Here is an 18,617-nt window from a genome sequence, read left to right as displayed (position 1 = left end):
GAGGAAGCCCATCAACCCTTAAAACCCATCAAAGGGGGTGTGGCTACCAGCAGGGTTCTGCGGCTGATCCAGGTACCCGGTTTCCAACTCGCCCACCCTTAGCTGCAATAACTCAAAATATTTCCCACAAGCTTTTGGGGGTTGTAGCTATCAACGCAAAACAACAACTGTACAGGCACCTGGTTTCTACCTCAGAGACTAGACTAGGGAAGATACAGGTGGAAGCTCATTTCCTTTCACACTGGCTATACCCACCACCCTGAATACAGAGGCTCAAGCTAGGAATAGACAATGCCACCTACTGGAAGCAAGGAAAACAGTGTTCTGAGAGACTTTTTTTTTTCCTCTCTCTTTCTCTTTTCTTCTCTCTCTTGCACAACTTCAGCATATGTGAAACCAAGAACTGTGCATGAACAACCAAGTTACCAAAGTAATATAATATACAGGAATTGCATATACCCCACCTCCCCCCCATTTTTTTTCTCTTTATTTCTATCTTACTTCCCTTTCCCTTCTCTTATTTCTCTTTTCTTCCTTGTTATGATTTTTTCTTTTTTTAAATTCGTAATCTCTCTAACCCACTTTCAATCACATAACTTTTGCTATCTATACATAGGGTAACTATCTAAATAGATAGGAGGTTGAGTCTATACATTCTTCCATAAATTACCAGTCTAGTGGTTAGAGTTCTCCAAAGGTGCTAAGTTAGTTTAACCTCATACCCTCACTCCTTTCCCTCTAAATATAGCATCCTTCATCTGAAATTAAGTTTTCTATATGCCACCAGATATGGTGCGCCTTTTATGAGACTAAGGAATATATTTTTAAGTAATAATTAAAACCAATATCTATAGACTTAGAATCTACCTATAAATGTATTAATAATGAAAACTTGTGCTTAGATGATATACTGTTGATAATGGGAACTATAAACATTGTCTTTCTCCGCAAAAGAGGGATTTTGGAGCTATACAAGAACAACACAAATATATAAGGGGAAAAACATTAACACAACAGTTTCAAAAAGCTAGGAAGAATCATGAGCAGTATGAAAAGGCAAGGAACGAAAGGACCACAAACAATACAGGTCAATTCAACATTAGATGAGATAATATCTGCAGCTGATGGAATGTCAGACAAAGAGTTCAGGATATACATGCTTCAGATGATCTGGAGTCTCAAGGAAGATATTATACAGCAAATTCACACAATGAAAGATCACTTAGACAATGAATTACATAAACAAATCCAAAAAGCAAAAGATCAACTCTTTAGGGAGATAGAGGATATAAAAAACAAACAGAAATCCTGGAAATGCAAGAACCAATAAACCAAATTAAAAACTCAAATGAGAATATTACCAGCAGAGTAGAACACTTAGAAGATAGAACTTCAGACAACGAAGACAAAGTTTTTCAACTTGAAAAGAACACAGACAGCTCAGCGAGAATGTTAAGAAATCATGAGTAGAACATACAAGAATTATGGGATAACATAAAGAAACCAAACCTAAGAGTTATTGGGATAGAAGAGGGTATAGAGGTCCAAACCAAGGGAATGAGCAATCTATTCAATGAAATAATACTAGAAAACTTCCCAGACTTACAGAATGAAAAAAAAATCCAAATACTGGAAGCCTACAGGACACAAAATGTACAAAATCATAAGAGATCCACACCAAGACACATAATAATGAAGATGCCCAACATACAGAATAAGGAGAGAATTTTAAAAGCCACGAGACAGGAAGCAGATTACATTTAGGGGTAAACCAATCAGGATAACTGCTGATCTTTCAACAAAGACTCTGAAAGCTAGAAGATCCTGGAACAACATATTTCAAATGCTGAAAGAAAAAGGGTTCCAACCAAGAATCATATATCCAGCAAAATTAAGCTTCAGGATTGAAGATGAAATAAAAATCTTCCACGATATACAAAAGTTAAAAGAATTTGCAGCTAGAAAACCAGCTCTTCAAAACATCCTTGGCAAAACATTACAGGAAGAGGAAATGAAAAATAAAAATGAAAACCAACAGTGGGAGGTAGTACAGTAAAGGAAAAACTAAGCATAGAGGAAAAACAAATCATGTTAAGTATCGTACATAACCAAATATGGCTGGAAATACAAACCATATCTCAAAAGAAACCCTAAATGTTAATGGCTTAAACTCACCAATCAAAAGACATAGGCTAGGTAGACTGGATTAAAAAAAAGATCCAACAATATGCTGTCTACAGGAGACTCATCTGATAGGAAAAGACATACACAGACTGAAGGAGAAAGGTTCTGAAAAATCATATCACTCATGCGGACCCCAGAAGCAAGCAGGGGTGTCCATACTTATATCAAATAAAATACACTTCAAGCCAAAGTTAATCAAAAGGGATAAACAAGGACACTACATACTGCTCAAGGAAACCATACACCAACAAGACTTGACGATCATTAATATATATAATCATGGGAGATTTTAACACACCTCTCTCACCAATGGACAGATCTTCCAAACAAAAGTTGAATAAAGACACCATAGAGCTCAATAATACAATTAATAACTTAGACTTAATTGATATATACAGAATATACCGCCCAACATCAAGCGGATAGGATACACTTTCCTCTCAGCAGCACATGGATCCTTCTCAAAAATAGAACATATATTATGTCACAGGGCAAATATTAGCAATTACAAAGGAGTTGAGATACTACCATGCATTTTATCTGATCATAATGGAATGAAATTGGAAATCAATAATAAAATGAGAAAGGAAAAATCCTACATCACATGGAGATTAAACAATATGCTACTGAATGAACAAAGGGTTACAGAAGACATCAAAGAGGAAATTAAAAAATTCTTAGAGGTAAACGAAAACTCAGACACAACATATAGAAATCTCTGGCACACTATGAAAGCAGTACTAAGAGGAAAATTCATTTCATGGAGTCCATTCCTTAAAAGAAGGAAAAGCCAACAAATAAATGACCTCAAACTACACCTCGAAGCCTTAGAAAAAGAAGAACAAATCAGCAGCAAATACAGAGGAGGCAAGAAAAAATTAAAATTAGAGCTGAAATTAATGAAATCGAAACAAAAGAAAAAATTGAAAAAATTGACAAAACTAAAAGTTGGTTCTTTGAAAACATAAATAAGATTGATAGACCACTAGCCATGATAACAAAGAGAAGAAGAGAGAGAACCCAAATTACTAGCTTACAGGATGAAAAAGGCAACATCACAACAGACAATTCAGAAATACAGAAGATAATTACAAATTATTTTGAAACCCTATACTCTAATAAAATAGAAGATAGTGAAGGCATTGATAAATTCCTTAAGACATATGAACTACCCAGATTGAGTCAGGATGATATAAACAACCTAAACAGACCAATATCAAGTGAGGAAATAGAAGAAGCCATCAAAAGACTACCAACCAAGAAAAGCCCAGGACTGGATGGATATACAGCAGAGTTTTACAAGAACTTTAAAGAAGAACTAATACCAATACTCCACAATCTATTTCAGTAGATAGAATGAATTTGGAAGTTGTCCCTCTTTTTCTATGAGGCCAATATCACCCTGATTCCCAAACCAGATAAAGACACCTCAAAGAAAGAAAACTATAGACCAATATCCCTAATGAATTTAGATGCAAAAATCCTCAATAAAATTCTGGCAAATCGGATACAAAAACAGATCAAAAAGATCATGCACCATGATCAAGTAGGATTCATCCCTGGGATGCAAGGCTGGTTCAATATACGGAAATCAATAAACGTTATTCACCACATCAATAGACTTAAAGATAAGAACCATATGATCATCTTGATAGACACACAAAAAGCATTCGACATAGTACAGCATCCCTTCATGTTCAAAACATTAGAAAAACTAGGATAACAGGAACTTACCTCAACATTGTAAAAGCTATATATGCTAAGCTTCAGGCTAGCATCATTCTAAATGGAAAAAAACTGAAGGCATTCCCTCTAAAATCTGGAACAAGACAGGGATGCCCTCTCTCACCACTTCTATTCAATATAGTTCTTGAAATACTGGCCAGAGCAATTAGACAGACAAAAAAATTAAAGGCATTAAGATAGGAAAAGAGGAACTTAAATTATCACTATTTGTGGATGATAGATTTTATTCCTAGAAGACCCAAAAGGGTCTACAAAGAACTACTAGAGCTAATAAATGAATTCAGCAAAGTGGCAGGATATAAAATCAACAAGCATAAATCAAAGGCATTTCTGTATATCAGCGACAAATCTTCTGAACTGGAAATGAGGAAAACCACCCCATTCACAATATCCTCAAAAAAAATAAAATACGTGGGAATCAACCTAACAAAAGAGGTGAAAGATTTATACAATGAAAACTACAGAACCCTAAAGAGAGAAATAGAAGAAAATCTTAGAAGATGGAAAAATATACCCTGTTCATGGATAGGCAGAACTAACATCATCAAAATGGCGATATTACCAAAAGTTCTCTATAGGTTCAATGCAATGCCAATCAAAATCCCAACGGCATTTCTTGTAGAAATAGATAAAGCAATCATGAAATTCCTATGGAAAAATAAAAGACCAGAATAGCAAAAGCAATTCTAAGCAGGAAGTGTGAATCAGGAGGTGTAGCGATACCAGATTTCAAACTGTACTACAGAACAATAGTAACAAAAACAGCATGGTACTGGTACCAAAACAGGCGGGTGGATCAATGGTATAGAATAGGGGACACGGAGACCAATCCACAAAATTACAACTATCTTATATTCGATAAAGGGGCTAAAAGCATGCAATGGAGGAAGGATAGCATCTTCAACAAATGGTGTTAGGAAAACTGGAAATCCATATGCAACAAAATGAAACTGAATCCCCTTCTCTCACCATGCACAAAAGTTAACTCAAAATGGATCAAGGACCTTTATATCAAATCAGAGACTATGAGTCTGATAGAAAAAAAGGTTGGCTCCGATCTACATATTGTGGGGTCAGGCTCCAAATTCCTTAATAGGACACCCATAGCACAACAGTTAATAACTAGAATCAACAAATGGGACTTACTTAAACTAAAAAGTTTTTTCTTAGCAAGAGAAACAATAAGAGAGGTTAACAGGAAGCCTACATCATGGGAACAAATGTTTACTCCTCACACTTCAGATAGAGCCCTAATATCCAGAGTATACAAAGAACTCAAAAAATTAATAAGATAACAAATAACCCAATCAACAAATGGGCCAAGGACCTGAACAGACACTTCTCAGAGGAGGACATACAATCAATCAACAAGTACATGAAAAAATGCTCACCATCTCTAGCAGTCAGAGAAATGCAAATCAAAACCACCCTAAGATACCATCTCACTCCAGTAAGATTGAAAGCCATTATGAAGTCAAACAACAAGTGCTGGTGAGGATGTGGGGAAAAGGGTACTCTTGTACATTGCTGGTGGGACTGCAAGTTGGTGAGGCCAATATGGAAAGCAGTATGGAGATTCCTGGGAAAGCTGGGAATGGGAACACCATTTGACCCAGCTATTGCCCTTCTCGGACTATTCCCTGAAGACCTTAAAAGAGCATGCTACAGGGATGCTGCCACATCGATGTTCATAGCAGCACAATTCATAATAGCTAGACTGTGGAACCAACCCAGATGTCCCTCTATAGATGAATGGATGAAAAAAATGTGGCATTTATACACAATGGAGTACTAGGCAGCACTAAAAAATGACAAAATCATGGAATTTGCAGGGAAATGGATGGCACTAGAGCAGATTATGCTAAGTGAATCTAGCCAATCCCTAAAAAACAAATGCCAAATGTCTTCCTTGATATAATGAGAATAACCAAGAACAGAGCAGGGAGGAAGAGCAGGAGGAAAAGATTAACATTAAATAGAGTCATGAGGTGGGAGTGAAAGGGAGAGAAAAGGGAAATTGCATGGAAATGGAAGGAGACACTCATTGTTATACAAAATTACATATAAGAGGTTGTGAGGGGAATGGGAAAAAAAAACAAGGAGAGAAATGAATTACAGTAGATGGGGTAGAGAGAGAAGATGGGAGGGGAGGGGAGGGGGGATGGTAGAGGATAGGAAAGGTAGCAGAATACAACAGTTACTATTATGGCATTATGTAAAAATGTGGATGTGTAACCGATGTGATTCTGCAATCTTTGTAATGTTTTGAATAACCAGTAAAAAAAAAGAGAACCATTCTCACCATATGTGGTGGGGGCAGCTCTCAGATCGGATCTCCATCTGGCCAGGTACCAAGTATCCAACTCCCCCCACTCCCCTACCAGTGGTGATAACTCAGCACAGTGACCATCAAACACAAAAACAGCTCTTAGTTGCACAGGTGTGCAGTGTGACCAGGACACCGCCCACATAGTGTGAGCCGTGGTGCGAGAGGTCTTGCAGTTGGGAAAGGCTAAGTGAGAGAAACACGGAACTAAAGTATGGAGCCTAAAAGACCAGAAACTGGGAAATCTCCAGGCAAGAGAAGGGGATAATACCAGGTGCTCAAGTCAGACAAGCAGTCCCAAAAAGAGACCTGTGAAGTGCAATCTCTCTTCAGGGACTGGCGGGTGGCACTCTCCACTTCCAGAGGTCCTACATGAGGACCAGGCTTCCCATCCTGGTTACCTACACCATGCTGAGGGCAGAGACACCAGCTTGAAACAGACAACCCCACCTATTAGATGAGAAGAGAAACAGAAATGATACGGATCTCTAAAACTAGCAAAAACCCTGGTTTCTTCTTTCAATATTTTTTTTCCTCTTTTTCTTCTACCCCTCTATCCTCCGGCCCTCACATCCCCAACATATGTGAAATGAAGAACTTTGCATGAAATAGGATTTTGAGGACTGTGTCATCTGAATAATATAATAAAGCAGTATTGAATATGCCCTCCTTTTTTCTCTTCTTTCTTCTTTCCTTTTTCTTTCCCCCTCCAAATTTTGCTATTTTAACATCCTGCATCTTTCTTAATACATATGTGTGATTGTTTTATGTACTCTACTGTCTATCCACATACTTGTCTACCCTAAATCACTTCCTGTTTATTCTCTTGCTACTAACCCGCTTCATTAGATTTCTCTTTCACATTACCTAAGATACATTAACTCTGTATCCTCACATCCTTCCTCCTCAGCATATTGTCCTATGCCCCACCCTGAGTTCATTGTTCAGGGTCAGAAACTGTAAATCTTTTTATAAAACTACTGTTTATATCTTAGATAATAATTAAATCCAACATCTCTATATATTGAGACTAAACTGTAAACATCTCAATAACAACAAATTGTTCATAGGTAATATACTGTTGATATTGGATCTGTTAATATTGTCCTTCCTCACAAATGAGGGATCTTGGAACCTTACAAACGCACTACGCATCTATAGGGTAAAAACAATAATACCCCGACCCACAGAAGTAGAAAGGAAGACACTCGAGCAACATGAAAAGACAAGGGAAGAAAGTATCCCAAACAAATAAAGACACCATATCATTAGAATCATTGGCAGCCACAGCAGAAAAAAATGACAGAGAAGAGTTCAGAATACATATGGTTAAAATGTTCTGTGATCTCAAGGAAGATATAAGAGAGCAAAGACAAGCAGTGAAAGATCACGTCAACAAGGAGCTACATAAGCAAATCCAGGAAGCAGAAGATGACCTCAACAGGGAGACAGAGGTTCTAACAAAAAAAAAAAAAAAAAAAAAAGAAAAAAGAAACTAAATAGAAGTCCTTGAAATGAAAGAAACAATAAACAGAATTAAAATCTCAAATGAAAGCATCACAAACAGAGTAGACCACTTGAAGATACATAATCTAAAAAAGAACGTAGACCACACAGTCATAAAGGTAAGAAACCACAAGCAAAACATACAAGAATTATGGGATAGCGTAAAAAGACCAAATTTAAGACTTATTGGGATAGAGGAAAGCATAGAGGTCCAAACCAAAGGAATGAACAAACTATTCAATGAAATAATATCAGAAAACTTTCCAAACATGAAGAATGAAATGGAAACCCAAATTCAAGAAGCCTAAAGGACACCAAATATACAAAATCACAACAGATCTACACCAAGGTATATTATATAAAAAAGCCCAACCTACAGAATAAGAGAATTTTAAAAGCCACAGAGAAAGAAAAACCAATTAGGATAATGGCAGATTTTTCAATACAGACCATGAAAGCTAGAAGATCCTAGAACAAGATATATCAAGCTCTGAAAGAAAATGGTGCCAAACAAGAATCTTGTATCCAGCAAAATTAAGCATTAGATTTGAAGATGAAATAAAAACTTTCCACAATAAACAAAAGTTAAAGGAATTTATAGCTAGAAAACTGGCACAATAAAACATCCTTGGCAAAATAATCCATGATGAGGAAACGAAAAACAACAATGAAAATCAGCAGAGGGAGGTAGTACCCTATAGGAAAAACTACTCAAAGAAGAAAATCAAGTTAAGTTAAACAACAAAAGTAAACAAATATGGCTGGTGATACAAACCATGTCTCAATAATAACCCTGAATGTTAATGGTTTAAACTCACCAAAAGACATACGCTAGCAGACTAGATTAAAAAAAAGACCCAACAATATGCTGCCTTCACGAGACTCATCTGATAGGAAAAGACATGCACAGACTGAAGACGAAAGGTTGGGAAAAATCATACCACTTACATGGACTGCTAAAGCAAGCAGGGGTTTCCATCCTTGTATCAAATAAAGTAGACTTTAAGCCAAGTTAATCAAAAGGGATAAAGATGGACATTACATACTGTTCAAGAGAACCATACACCAACAAGACATAACAATCATAAATATATATGCCCCAAACAATGTTCATCAAACAAACTCTTCTCAAGTTCAAGAGTCAAATACACCACAACACAATAATTTTGGGTGACTTTAACACACCTCGTTCATCACTGTATAAATCTTTCAAATAAACGTTGAATAAAGAAACTATAGAACTCAATAATATAATCAATAACTTACACTTAACTGACATATATAGAATATTTCAACGGGCATCTAATGGATACACGTTCTTCTCAGCAGCACATGGATCCTTCTCTAAAATAGACCATAATATATGCCACAAAGCACTTTAAACAAATACAAAAAAGTAGAGATATTACCATGCATTTTATCAGATCATAATTAAATGCAATTAGAAATCAATAACAAAATAAAAAATAAAAATTTCTCCATCACCTGGACACTAAACAGTATGCTACTGAATGAACATTAGGTTGCAGAAGACGTCAAGGAGATTAAAAAATTCTTAGAGGTAAATGAGAACATAGACACAAGATATGGAAATCTCTTGGACACAATGAAAGCAGTTCCAAGAGGAAAGTTCATTGCATGGAGTTCATTCTTTAAAAGAAGAAAAAGTCAACAAATAAGTGACCTCACATTACATCTCAAAGCCCTAGAAAAAGAAGAATAAATCAGCGGCAAAAGCAGAGGACAAGAAATAATTAAAATTAGAGCTGAAATCAATGAAATCAAAACAAAAAAAATTGACAAAAAGTTGGTTATTTGAAAAAATAAATAAAATTGACACACTCTTAGCTATGCTAACAAAGAGAAGGGGAGAGAAAACTCAAATTACCAGCAAACATGATAAAAACACACTCTTAGCTATGCTAAGGATAAGAAGGGGAGAGAAAACTCAAATTACCAGCAAACATGATAAAAAAAGGTAATATCACAACAGATACTACAGGAATACAAAGAATAATTAGAAATTGTTTTGAAAACTTGTACTACAATAAAATAGAAGACACTGAAGGCATTGAAATTTCTTAAGTCATATGATTTGCCGATTGAATCATGAAGATATACACGATTTAAACAGACAAGTATCAAGTGATGAAATAGAAGACACCATCAGAAGCTTACCAACCAAGATAAGCCCAGGACCAGATGCATACACAGCCGAGTTCTACAAGACCTTTAAAGAAGAACTAATACCAATACTCTTCAATTTATTTCAGGAAATAGAAAAAGAGGCAGCACTTCCAACTCATTCTATGAGGCCAATACATCCTGACCCTAAAACCAGGCAAAGATACATCGAAGAAAAAAAACTTCAGGCCAATATCTCTAATGAAAATAGATGCAAAAATTATCAATAAAATTCTAGCAAATCAAATTCCAAAACATCATGCACCATGACAAGTGGGATTCATCCCAGGATACAAGGATGGTTCAACATACAGAAATCAATAAATGTAATTCATCAAATTAATAGACTTAAAGATAAGAATCATATGATCATCTCAATAGACACAGAAAAAGCATTTGACAAAATACAGCACCCCTTTATGTTCAAAACATTAGAAAAACTAGGGGTAACAAGAACATATCTCAACATCTTTAAGGCTATCTATGCTAAGCCTCAGGCCAACATAATTCTGAATGAAGAATAATTATAGGAATTCCCACTAAAAACTGGAACAAGACAGGGATGCCCTCTTTCACCACTTCTATTTACAAAGTTCTTGAAATACTGGCCAGAGCAATTGGACAGATGAAAGAAATTAAAGGGATATGTATAGGAAAAGAAGAACTTAAATTAGCACTATTTGTTGATGATGTGATTCTATACCTAGAAGACCCAAAAAGTTCAACCAGAAAACTGCTAGAACTAGTAAATGAATTCAGCAAAGTAGCAGGATATAAAATCAACACCCATAAATCAAAGGCATTTCTGTATGTCAGTGACAAAGCCCCTGAGACGGAAATGAGAAAAACTACCCCATTCACAATAACATCAAAAAACAAAACAAAAAAAACCTTGAGAATCAACTTAACGAAACAGATGAAAGATCTATACAATGAAAACTATAGAACCCTAAAGAAAAAAATCAAAGAAGACCTTAGAAGATGAAAAGATATACTTTGCAACTGGATAGGCATAATTAATGTTATCAAAATGACTATACTACCAAAAGCACTATACAGATTTAATGCAATTCCGATCAAAATCCCAATGTCATTCCTCATAGAAATAGAAAAAGCAATCATAAATTTCATCTGGAAAAAGAAGAGACCCAGAATAGCTAAAGCAATCTTTAGCAGGAAGAGTAAAACAGGTGGTATCCCTATACCAGACTTTAAAGTATACTACATAGCAATAGAAACAAAAACAGCATGGTACTGGCACCAAAATAGGCAGGTAGACCAATTGGTACAGAATAGAGGACACAGAGTCTAACCCACAAAATTACAACTATCTTATATTAGACAAAGGTGCTAAAAACATGCACTGGAGAAAAGATAGCATCTTCAACAAATGGTGCTGGGAAAACTGGAAATCCATATGCAACAAAATGAAATTGAATCCCTATCTCTCACCATGCACAAAGGTAACTCAAAATGGATCAAGGATCTAGGAATTAAACCAGAGACCCTAATCTTCATCATGTGGGATTAGGCCCCAATTTCCTTCATAAGACTCTGAAACTGCAAAAATTAAAACCAAGAATCAAAAATGGGATGGATTCAAACTAAAGTTTCTTCTCACCAAAAGAAATAATCTGTGAGGTGAACAGAGAGCCTACTTCTAGAGAGGAAATTTTTACCCCTCACACATCAGATAGAGCACTAATCTCTGGGGTATATAAAGAACTCAAAAAGCTAAGCACTGAAAAAAAACAAATAACTCAATCAACTAATGGGCTAAGGACCTGAACAGACACTTCTCAGAAGAGGATATACAATCAAATCAACAAATATATGAAAAAACACTCATCATGTCTAGCAATCAGAGAAATGCAAATCAAAACTACTCTAAGATACCATCTCACTTCAGTCAGAATGGCAGTCATTATGAAGACAAACAATAACAAGTATTGGCGAGGATGTGTGGAAAAGCTACACTCATACAATGCTGGTGGGACTGCAAATTAGTTCAGGCAATATGGAAAGCAGTATAGAGATTCCTTGGAAATCTGGGAATGAAACCACCTGACATAGCTATCCCTCTCCTCGGACTATACCAAAGGACTTAAAAACAGCATACTACAGGGACACAGGCATATCAATGTTTATAGCAGCACAACTCACAATAGCTAAACTGTGGAGCCAATCTAGATGCCTTTCAGTAGATGAATGGATAAAAAAAAAATGTGGCATATATACACAAGGGACTTTTACTCAGCAATAAAAGAGAACAAAATCATGGCATTTGCACGTAAATGGAAGGCATTGGAAAAGTTTGCCAATCCCCAAAAAACAAATGCTGAATGTTTTGTTTGACATAAGAAGGCTGATTCATAGTGGGGTAGGGAGGGGGAGCATGGGAGGAATAGAGGAACTCTAGATAGGGCAGAGGGGAGGGAGGGAAAGAGAGGGGACAGGAAGTTAGCAAGGATGGTGGAATGTGATAGACATCATTATCCAAAGTACATGTATGAAGACATGAATTGGTGTCAACATACTTTATATAACCAGAGATACGAAAAATTGTGCTGTATATGTGTAATAAGCATTGTAATGCATTCTACTGTCATTTATTTTATTTTTTTTAAATCAATAAAAAAATAAAAAATAGGGCTGGGGATGTGGCTCAAGGGTTGAGTGCCCCTTACTTAAATCCCCAGTACCAAAAAATTAAATAAAATCCAGCTCATGTATAGTCGTGTGGAGTACACCTGAAACATCTATACTTCTACCTACTCAGAAGGCTGAGGAAGATAGCTTGAGCTCAGGAATTTTAGGTAAGCCTGGGCAACATACAGAGATCCTATCTCAAAAAACAAAAAGTAAAATTCACATTACTTTTGAACAAGCAAGTCCCTAACTAGAATTTATCCTATATCCTTTAAATGAATATTTTTCCACTTAATAGATATTCAAGTATCTATGATGTGCAGAGGCATTGTTTCAGTCAATAGAGAAGATACAGTGTAAGTACAAGCCCATTTGTACAGAAGAAGAAAAATATCACAATAAAAACATGTTGCCGGTTTGGCAATATTTTGTCAGTTTTTTAAGGATGACAGAATTATGTTGAATTTTGTTGTACTGTCACACAGAAATAGTTATGAGCCTGGATGATTAGTCCCCAATTTTTCAGTCTATTTTTTATTGGGAAACTAAAACCCAGGAACTATCCTATGTATTGATATTAAGAGGAAAACAAGGTATTAAGAGGCAATTTGGTTCTCCCCAAGCCAAATAACTTTAATTTATTAAAGTTACAACTTATATAACATTTACATTCATAAATATATATATTTATATATTTACATTTATAAAAATGTAAGTTGTTATACATTGTGAAATGTATCCCTATTTGATATTTCAATTACAAAAGTCATCTTAGAAATGAAATATGCTTATAACAAAGTATACTTACTAAACTTTTACAAATTTCTGCAATGTCATTCATCAGCTTTGACGTTAACAATCGTAGGAACAAAACTGATACAATCTTACTTGGATTCTGCTGTAATTGAGACAAACCACAAAGAATAAAAACAATTATTCTTGGCAATAATATGTTCTTTATTGTAAATAAAATTTAGGTAAAGAGCTCATTATTAGCTCAACATACAAGTTGTTTCAAAAATATTAACCTCTTTTCTTAGAGTAATAATAACTTTATCAAATTTCTTTCATTGGTTTAAACAACATTAAAGTATCACCTATTGATTCCAAACCTAAGTAAGTGACAATTATAGGCCAGAATTTATTTTTTCACTTTTCTCCTTCCCTATTTATATCAAAATGCTGAATAATATACATCACAAAACCAATAATGTTATGTTAATAATACTGACTTACGCTCATCTATTAGCTCTCAAAGATGTTTCCAATTATTATCAACACTCTGGCCTGGCTCAACTACTACACAAGCCTGCTCCAAATCAAAACAACAATTATATAGTAACATTCTCTATCAAATTTATGTAAGATTATCTGGGTAAAAGAAAGTAATGTTTGCACTGGAGTTAATTTATCTCATTAACTCAAGTACAGTGTTATACACATTACATACTTGTGGGCAAATTGTTATTAAATGAATGAAAATATGTTAGCAACAAAAAATTCATCTATGTAGTAATATATAAAAGTGGCAAGACAATCTCAGCAACTTTCCTGAAATAATGAAATTAGTTTCATTATAAACTCAGGTTAAATATTTATTTATTTCTCTGTATATTTCCTTTCTTTAGCATTCCATTTAATTTTAAATCAGTTTATAAACTTATGAATGGACCAAAAAACCACACCAGCAGCACCAAGAAACCTATCCCATGAACAGGATATACTACCAAGGAAGAATGGCTTACCTTGGTACAGTTACACAAGCAACTTATACAAAGATGTATCATATTTCTCAATGTACCAATTCTAGATTCTTCACTTGTCTTATTTTTAAACAGAGAGATACTTTCTCCTGCACACTGCATTAGAGACTATTAAGAACAGTAAAAAAAAAAAAAAAAAAATACAAATTCCAGTTAAAATTATACTTTAGTATTACTTTTCAAAGTTTCACTTAAGGGTCAAAAATTAAATGTTTTCAGCTGCTGCACATGGTCATACAATAAAATTATAAATTATGAACAACTAAAATGTTGACAAATATCATATCCTTTTCTCACTGCAAATTGTACCACAGAGTGGTACAGAGACCAAACAAAAGCTTAGAGCCTAGTTGATTAATACCTTTAATGAAGGATTCTTTGGGACAAATCATTATAGGGAAAACTTTTAAAAGCATATATAAAAATAAATTTTAATGTGAGATTATTTAACTTATTATATTTATGGTGGCTTATAAAAATTTTAAATCTCAAGGAAGGACAGTATCATTGCTTTTCAGACTGCATAAATGAAAGAAATACAGGTGAGTATCTCTTATTCAAAATGCTTGGGATAAGAAGGGTTTCATAGTTCAAATTTTTTAAGGTTTTCTAGTATTTGCATATATGTAATAAAATATCTGAAGATGAGATCTAAGTCTAAACATAAAATTCATCTATTTCATAGACCATACACATGACCTAAAGGTAATCTTGTACAAGTATGTGTTATGTGCCTATTTCAGATGTGGAATTCTCTATTTGTTATGTTAGCACTCAAAAATCTTCAGGTGTTGAAGCAATTCAGATTAGGGATGCTCAATCTGCATAAAATTTTACTGTATGTAACAATTTTATCAAGAAATTCAAATTTATCTAAAACTTTAGCATAAATTTTCCTACCTTGGCTTTCTGGAATAATTCTGATTTATGTGCTTCCTCTTCAGATACTATACCAGTATAACAATAGCAGCCAAGAACACCCACCAAAAGACTTGAACACCGGACTAGTATTTCTGAATTTGTAATCTTAAAATAAACCAGAAAAACATTTTTTAAAAATGAATTTCATAAATAATTCTGAATATTCTGGAATTACTTTGTGAGAGCCAAGTTTTGTGTACATATGAAGGAACAAAATTTCAGCTGAGTTAAAGGTGAAATGTTCTGAACATCTTTAGAAATACCTGGAAGATCACTACAGAGTTATGATAATCCGGATTATCAACAAAAATGGCTTAAGTATCTCCTAGTGCTAAGGAGGATATCTCTCCTTAAAGTGGCAGAAATTAGATTTATACAAAGAGATAGTAAAAAGACAGTTTAAACTTCCGAAGAACCACAACCTTATTCTGCCTTTTAGATTCCACAAACTAGTGGAATATATTTTTGCTGGTAGATACATTTACACAATTTTATAAAATAACATAAGAGTGCATAGGCTGCACAGAAAAATACAATTTTCAGATTTTTTTGTTCCAAAATTGTAGGAAATGGCATTCTAGGGGAAAACATACAAAACTAAAATTACTTTGTAATGAAAGTGAATACAATGATATAGAAGAAAGTCAGTAATTAAAGATAAATAAGACAGGGGAAACAGGCACACTGTCCTTGTTGGTTCTTCAGGTCGTAATCTTAAAACAAACCTGACTACTGAATTCACTCCTTTGAGTAGCTCACAGGTTTTACTTTACTCAACAATTTTTTTTAATCATTTTCACTTAACAAGGCATTGCAGAAGGCAGAAACACTAATAAAAATATATACCCTTTATGAAATTATGGTATAGTTTAAGATAAATCTGTGTATAAAACATATATAAATATCCTTGGTATAAAGATGATAGTAAGTGCCATTTAAAAACTGAAATATCAAGTAATATGAAAATTTTTTATGCCTTAGTTTTTTGTTAAAAAAAAAGGCTTTAGTAAGGATTTGAACATGTGGATTATTGAGAAATTCATTTCAAGTTGAAAAAAAAGGGAATTTTGACAAGAGAACAAACAATACATATGAAGTTGAGGGCTGTTTTTTTTGTTTTGTTTTGTTTTGTTTGATGTTGGGGATTGAACCCAGGGCCTTGGCTTGCAAGGCAAGCAGTCTACCAAATGAGCTATGTCCCTAGCCAGAGATTCTTTTAAGTAAAAAGGAAATCTGAAAAATTCCCAAATGAACTTTAAAAACTGGTCAATTGCCAGTCCACTTATTACCATTCTTAATCATTCCTTCCACTTCCAATGGCACCAAAATCTAACAGATTTGTTTAAATTGTGTCTTTTGTGGGGCTGGGGATGTAGTTCAGTGATAAAGTGCTTGCTAGTATATACAAGGCCCTGTGTTTACCTCAGCACCACAAAAACAACAACAAAGAACAAACAAACAATAAATAAGGTTGCCTTCTGTTAATGTAATGTCACTCTCATTTCCATTGAGAGGTTTGTTTCATCATGTAATTCTTCTGCTCCAGCCTTTCATATTCCACATTAACCTAACCAAAAAAATTGTTTCATGTCTATCAGAATTCCTGGTACAAGAGATGTACTCAAAATTATTTTTCAGTTTTCTTTTTTTCATATTGTTTTCCCTAAACGTTGCCATGTCTTGACATTTTGCTTTTAAAACCAAGCCTATCACCACCTTTAGTGCCTTTTTCTACTCATATTTTTCCTCATTAACAGTCTACAAAAGTTGAATTAATATACAGGCTTTAGTTCTTTTTCTAAAAGTCTCACCTCAGATGAGTAACTATTAAGAAGCCTTTCTGATAACCCCAGAAGATAGCGATCCAATGATTCCTTGAGGTTTTGATGAACAGAAAAGCCAATACTGGATTGATACTTTTCTACAGCATATTCCTCCACAACAGTTAAAAAATCCATCTTGTCAAAAGTTGTTTGAAGAAACAGTTGTTCTACTTCTGAGAATGAAGGCTCTTCTTTACATTTCTGGTGTTGCTCACTTCAAGAGAATGAGATCTTTATAACCAAATTACCTAATACTTTCTCTCTATAAATTATCAATGCTTTTCATATTAAAATATTAACATAAGGCTGGTGTGGTGGGACATGCCTCAGTTGACTAGGATGGCAAGTTTGAGGCCAGCTTAGGCAACTGAGGGAGACTGTCTCAAAGTTTAAAAAAAAAAAAAAATTAAAGGAGCAGAGTATGTATTTCAGTGACAAAGCATTTGCCAAACGTTCATTAAGACCCTGAGTTAAATTCCTCAGTACTATGTCTGTGGAAGAGGAAAATGAGGGATAGTGGCAAGGACAAAGACATGAACCCAGAATCTATATCACTTAAAGATCACTTGTAACAAATTAAAGGTTAAGAGTTTAAATGGTTTTCCTTTTTGGTCTTTGATACCTACATATTAAATTATTTGGTAGCAAATTTTACTAACAGGTAGACAAAAGAAATCCAAGTTACAATTTCAATGGCCAATTAAAAAAATATCAAAAAGAAAAACAGCATTTTTTTCAATTTTGATATCTCCAAATTATAGGATTTTTTTAATCTTATACTCTTTTGAAAAATTAGGAGTCTTCATGCCAGTGAGTCATTTTCAATTGCAATGACAACAGTCAATTAAATAAAAACAAGTTTTTGTTTATTTTTATTTTCAATTGCTTTTAGTTTTTAAAGCTAACATTTTATGTGACATAAAAAAAATGGGTCACACCTAAAAACTCAGTTCATATAAATTTTATGTTCCTCATTTCCCAACACAATTCAATTTTTTTCAATGACACTTGTCATGTTACACTATACAGCATTAGAAAATAATTATCTTGATCTGAAGCTACAGAACATAGATTATAACCACTAAATTACAAAAACATTTTCCCTAATAGCTGTGTTTTTTTTTTTTTTACTTGATGAATTTAGGTCATAATTAATAAGATAAAGTCACTACCCCACTATAATTATTATTTTTGTAGTTAAAAATAATTCTACAGATAACATACCATTCTGGTGCACTTTGAAACAAATTCATTACAGCTTTACAGTTTTTCATTGTAAGACTCACAAGAATTTTCTCCAGGATGAGATGAGGAAAATTACTAACAAGAAAAATGAAAAGTTTTTATATTAAAAGACCAAAAACCATTTTAAAAAATTCTTTAACATCCATGTTCAGCTATCAATTTTTATTTCTAACATTTGGATCCTAAATTAAAACTGTTTTCTTCTGTAGTGAATCTTTTAATATCTGAAAGGAGAATTTAAAGAGGATACACATTATGTTCCTATTGCTT

At 34.2% G+C, this 18,617-nt stretch overlaps 1 protein-coding gene across 1 annotated transcript in view; it reads right to left on the bottom strand.

Annotated features, from left to right (window-relative positions):
- The window catches only part of Atm (ATM serine/threonine kinase), a 166,204-nt gene that overhangs the window by 111,113 nt on the left and 36,474 nt on the right, over nucleotides 1–18,617 (bottom strand). The window contains exons 12-16 of the mRNA XM_026399043.2: nucleotides 18,327–18,422; nucleotides 17,091–17,316; nucleotides 15,259–15,384; nucleotides 14,341–14,466; nucleotides 13,404–13,493 (exon numbers count right to left, since the gene is read on the bottom strand). Coding sequence (XP_026254828.2) covers nucleotides 13,404–13,493; nucleotides 14,341–14,466; nucleotides 15,259–15,384; nucleotides 17,091–17,316; nucleotides 18,327–18,422 — 664 coding nt within the window. The remainder of the gene's footprint in view (nucleotides 1–13,403; nucleotides 13,494–14,340; nucleotides 14,467–15,258; nucleotides 15,385–17,090; nucleotides 17,317–18,326; nucleotides 18,423–18,617) is intronic.

Source organism: Urocitellus parryii, chromosome 4 (assembly GCF_045843805.1).
Source record: "Urocitellus parryii isolate mUroPar1 chromosome 4, mUroPar1.hap1, whole genome shotgun sequence".
NCBI classification, from domain to species: domain Eukaryota; kingdom Metazoa; phylum Chordata; class Mammalia; order Rodentia; family Sciuridae; genus Urocitellus; species Urocitellus parryii.
This window is presented reverse-complemented; position numbering and strand designations above follow the sequence as displayed.